Genomic DNA, 3,247 nt, shown 5'->3' on the forward strand with positions numbered 1-3,247 from the left:
TAGTACAAACAGTACACTTTAAAGCTGAAACAGTTCAAAATCTATTAGGTAAAGCAGAAACCCTATTTAAACAGGCTCAAGAAACAGAAAATCTATTTGATGCAGATGCAACAGCTGAAAAAGCTATGGAGAACATAGCTAAAGCATACGAACTAGTTGATCAAGTTATAAACTATGCAAATGAAGCAAAAGAACTAGCTAAAGATGTTGAAAACGAAAAGGCTCAAAATGAAGCAGATGATGCTAAAAAGATTGTCGAAGAAGCTCAACCTAAAGCACTTCACATCCTAGCACAAATACTAAAGTTTGAAGTTAAAGCAGCTAAAGGTCTAGCAGATGAAGCAGAAAATCTAGTTGAAAAGGCTCAAAAAACAGAAGGCCTATATGCCATAGTTGAAACATATTTACTAGCTTTAATACCTGCATATCAAGTAGCTCGATTAAACAGACTACCTAACCAAATTATAGTTAAAAAAATGGTTGAAAAGGCTGGAAACGCAGAACCTGAAAATTTAGTCCTTGAGCTACAAAATCTAGCTGAAAAAGCTCAAAAAACTAGAGATCTAGCAATTAAGGAAATTGAAAATCTCGTAAAAGCAGTTGAATGTCAAGAAAAAGAAAATATTAAAAACCTAGTCGAAAAAGTTGAAAATCTATTAATTGAAGCAGAAGGCCTAATTCAAAAAGCTAAAAAAACAAAAAATCCAATTAGAGAATATCTACTAGCTGAAGAGAAAATAATTCAAGCAGAAAAAATAGCTCTAGAAGTTATGGATGCCATAGTTCAATTACAAAACCTAGCTGAAAAAATTGGAATCCAAGCAGATGAATTAAAAACGCTGGCTCAAGAGATCAAAGACAAAAAAGCTGAAGACCAGGCAGATAAACTAAAAGAACTAATTCAAGCAGCTCAAAATGAAGTAGCTAATGCTCAAAATCTAGCCGAAGATTTTTAAGCTGAAGTACTTGTCAGTCTAGCACGAATACTATACTTTAAAGTTGAAGCAGCTAATGGAATTTTAGCTGATGTACAAAATCTAGTTGAAGAAGCTAAAGAAACAAAAGATCTGGTTAAAAAATATGCACTAGCTCAACAGAAAACAGTTGGAGCATACAAAATAGCCAAAAAAGTTATAGATCAAGCAGCTGCATTACAAAAAAAAATTGAAAAATTTAAACCCCAGGCAGATAAACTAAAAAACTCAATTCAAGAAACTCAAAATGCAGTAGGTGTTACTCAAAAGCTAGCCCAAGATGTTCTAGATCAAGCACCTGTCAGTCTAACACAAATACTACACTCTGGAGCTGATGCAGCTAAAGGTCTAGCAGGTGAAGCAGAAAAGCTATTTGTAGACGCTAAAGAAACAGAAGATCTGGCTGAAAAATATGCACTAGCTAAACAAGCTGAACAGAAAACAGTTAGAGTATACAAAATAGCTACAAAAATTAAGGGTAAAGGAGCTCAATTAGAAAAAATATTTAAAGAATTTCAACCCGAAGAAAATGAAGCAAAAAAACTAGCTCAAGAAGCAGTATATCATGCTCAAAAGATGGCTGAAGAAACTCGAGCTAAAGCACTTGAGATTCTAGTACAAACAGTACACTTTAAAGCTGAAACAGTTCAAATTCCATTAGTTAAAGCACAAACCCAAGTTGAACAGGCTCGAAACACAGAAAATCTATTTTATGGATATAAACTAGCTGAAAAAGCTATGAAAAAGGCACATAAAGCATACAAACTAGCTTCAGAATGTATAAACTATGCAAATGAAGCAAAAGAACTAGCTAAAGATGTTGAAAACGAAAAAGCTCAAAATGAAGCCAAAAAAGTTCAAGTTGATGCATTTGACAGCATTGCAAGCACAATATACGCTGAAGGTATTAAAAAAGCTGAAAATCTAGTTAAACTGGCAAAAGAAACAAAAACCTCAATTTTTTCAATTCCAGCTTTTACAACTCAACAATTAGGATTATATGCACTAACTGGAGATGTTATTCATAAAACAGGTCGATTACAAAACCTATTTAAACAATTTCAACCCGAAGGAAATGAAGTAAAAAAACCATCTAAAGCCCAAACATATAAACTAAAAGCACTAAATCAAGACGCTCAAAGACTAGTCAAAAAAGCTAAACATCAAGCAATTGATAAAGTTGAAACCCAAGCAAGTAAAACACAAAAGATAGTTCAAAGAGCTCAATATCTAGTTCAAATTATATCAGAACGAATTAACGATGAAAAAGGTATTCTACTTGAAGAAAAGGAAACATACGATCTATTGAAAGATGTTAAAAGTAACGCAAAAAACCTAAATGCGTTAGCTGAAGAAGTTAAAGGTCAAGCAGATGTATTAAAAAAGCTAGCTCAAAATTTTGAAAAAGAAGGAGCTCAAAATCTAGAAGCCGCAATACAATATCTAATTACAATATCTAAAGATCTAGACACAAAAGCTGAAGATCTAGCCAAAAAAACCATTGATCTAGAAACCCTAACAACAAATCCAAAGATTAAAAAATACATTTCAAAATCTTTAGAATCTTTAAAAAACCTGAACTGCGTCAAAACGGAACTCCTAACAAAGCTAATGATCCCAAAGCTTTTATCTATAAACCGTGTTAAACAAGCTAAGAACGAAGTTCAAGAAGCTAAATCAAAAAAACAAGAAGCTGAGAAAGAAGCTCACGAAGCTGAATCAAAAAAACAACAAGCTGAGAAAGAAGCTCACGAAGCTGAATCAAAAAAAGAAGGAAAAAACAAACAAGCAAACACAGCAAACAATCAATTCAAAAAAATACATGAAAAAGCTCAAAATTTAGAACAAGCTATGAAAAAAGCTGAAAATCTAAAAAACATTGTCGAAAACCTTATCGCAAAACTTGAAAAATTTTATCAAGCTAAAGAAAAAGCTGAAAATGCTCGAAAAGCTGCAAAATATGAAGCTGAAGAAGACGCTAAACAAGCTGAAAAAGAATTTAAAGAAGCTAAACTACTAATCCCAACTTTGAAATGGAGGTTTTATAACATATTCCGGGACAAGCTAAAAAATTTAAAAGATCTAGATGTCCTAGTAAATCAAAAATTTAAAAAAGCTGAAGAAGAATTTAAAAAAGCTGAACAAGAATCTAAAAAAGCTGAACAAGAATCTAAAAAAGCTCAAAAAGAAGTTGATGATGCTCAAAAAAAAGTTGATGATGCTCAAAAAAAAGTTGATGATGCTCAAAAAAAAGTTGATGATGCTCAAGAAAA

General features: G+C 32.3%; 1 protein-coding gene across 1 annotated transcript; it reads left to right on the top strand.

The window, feature by feature from the left end:
* Positions 1 to 125: 125 nt before the first annotated feature.
* DI09_236p10 (uncharacterized protein) lies at positions 126 to 3,247 on the top strand (the record flags this gene model as incomplete). Its single annotated transcript, XM_013382940.1, has 2 exons — positions 126 to 920; positions 1,098 to 3,247. Coding segments are annotated over 2 exons (2,945 nt in total), but the record flags the coding sequence as incomplete, so codon positions are not given.

Source organism: Mitosporidium daphniae, assembly GCF_000760515.2.
Source record: "Mitosporidium daphniae strain UGP3 chromosome Unknown contig-236, whole genome shotgun sequence".
Taxonomy (NCBI): Eukaryota; Fungi; Microsporidia; genus Mitosporidium; species Mitosporidium daphniae.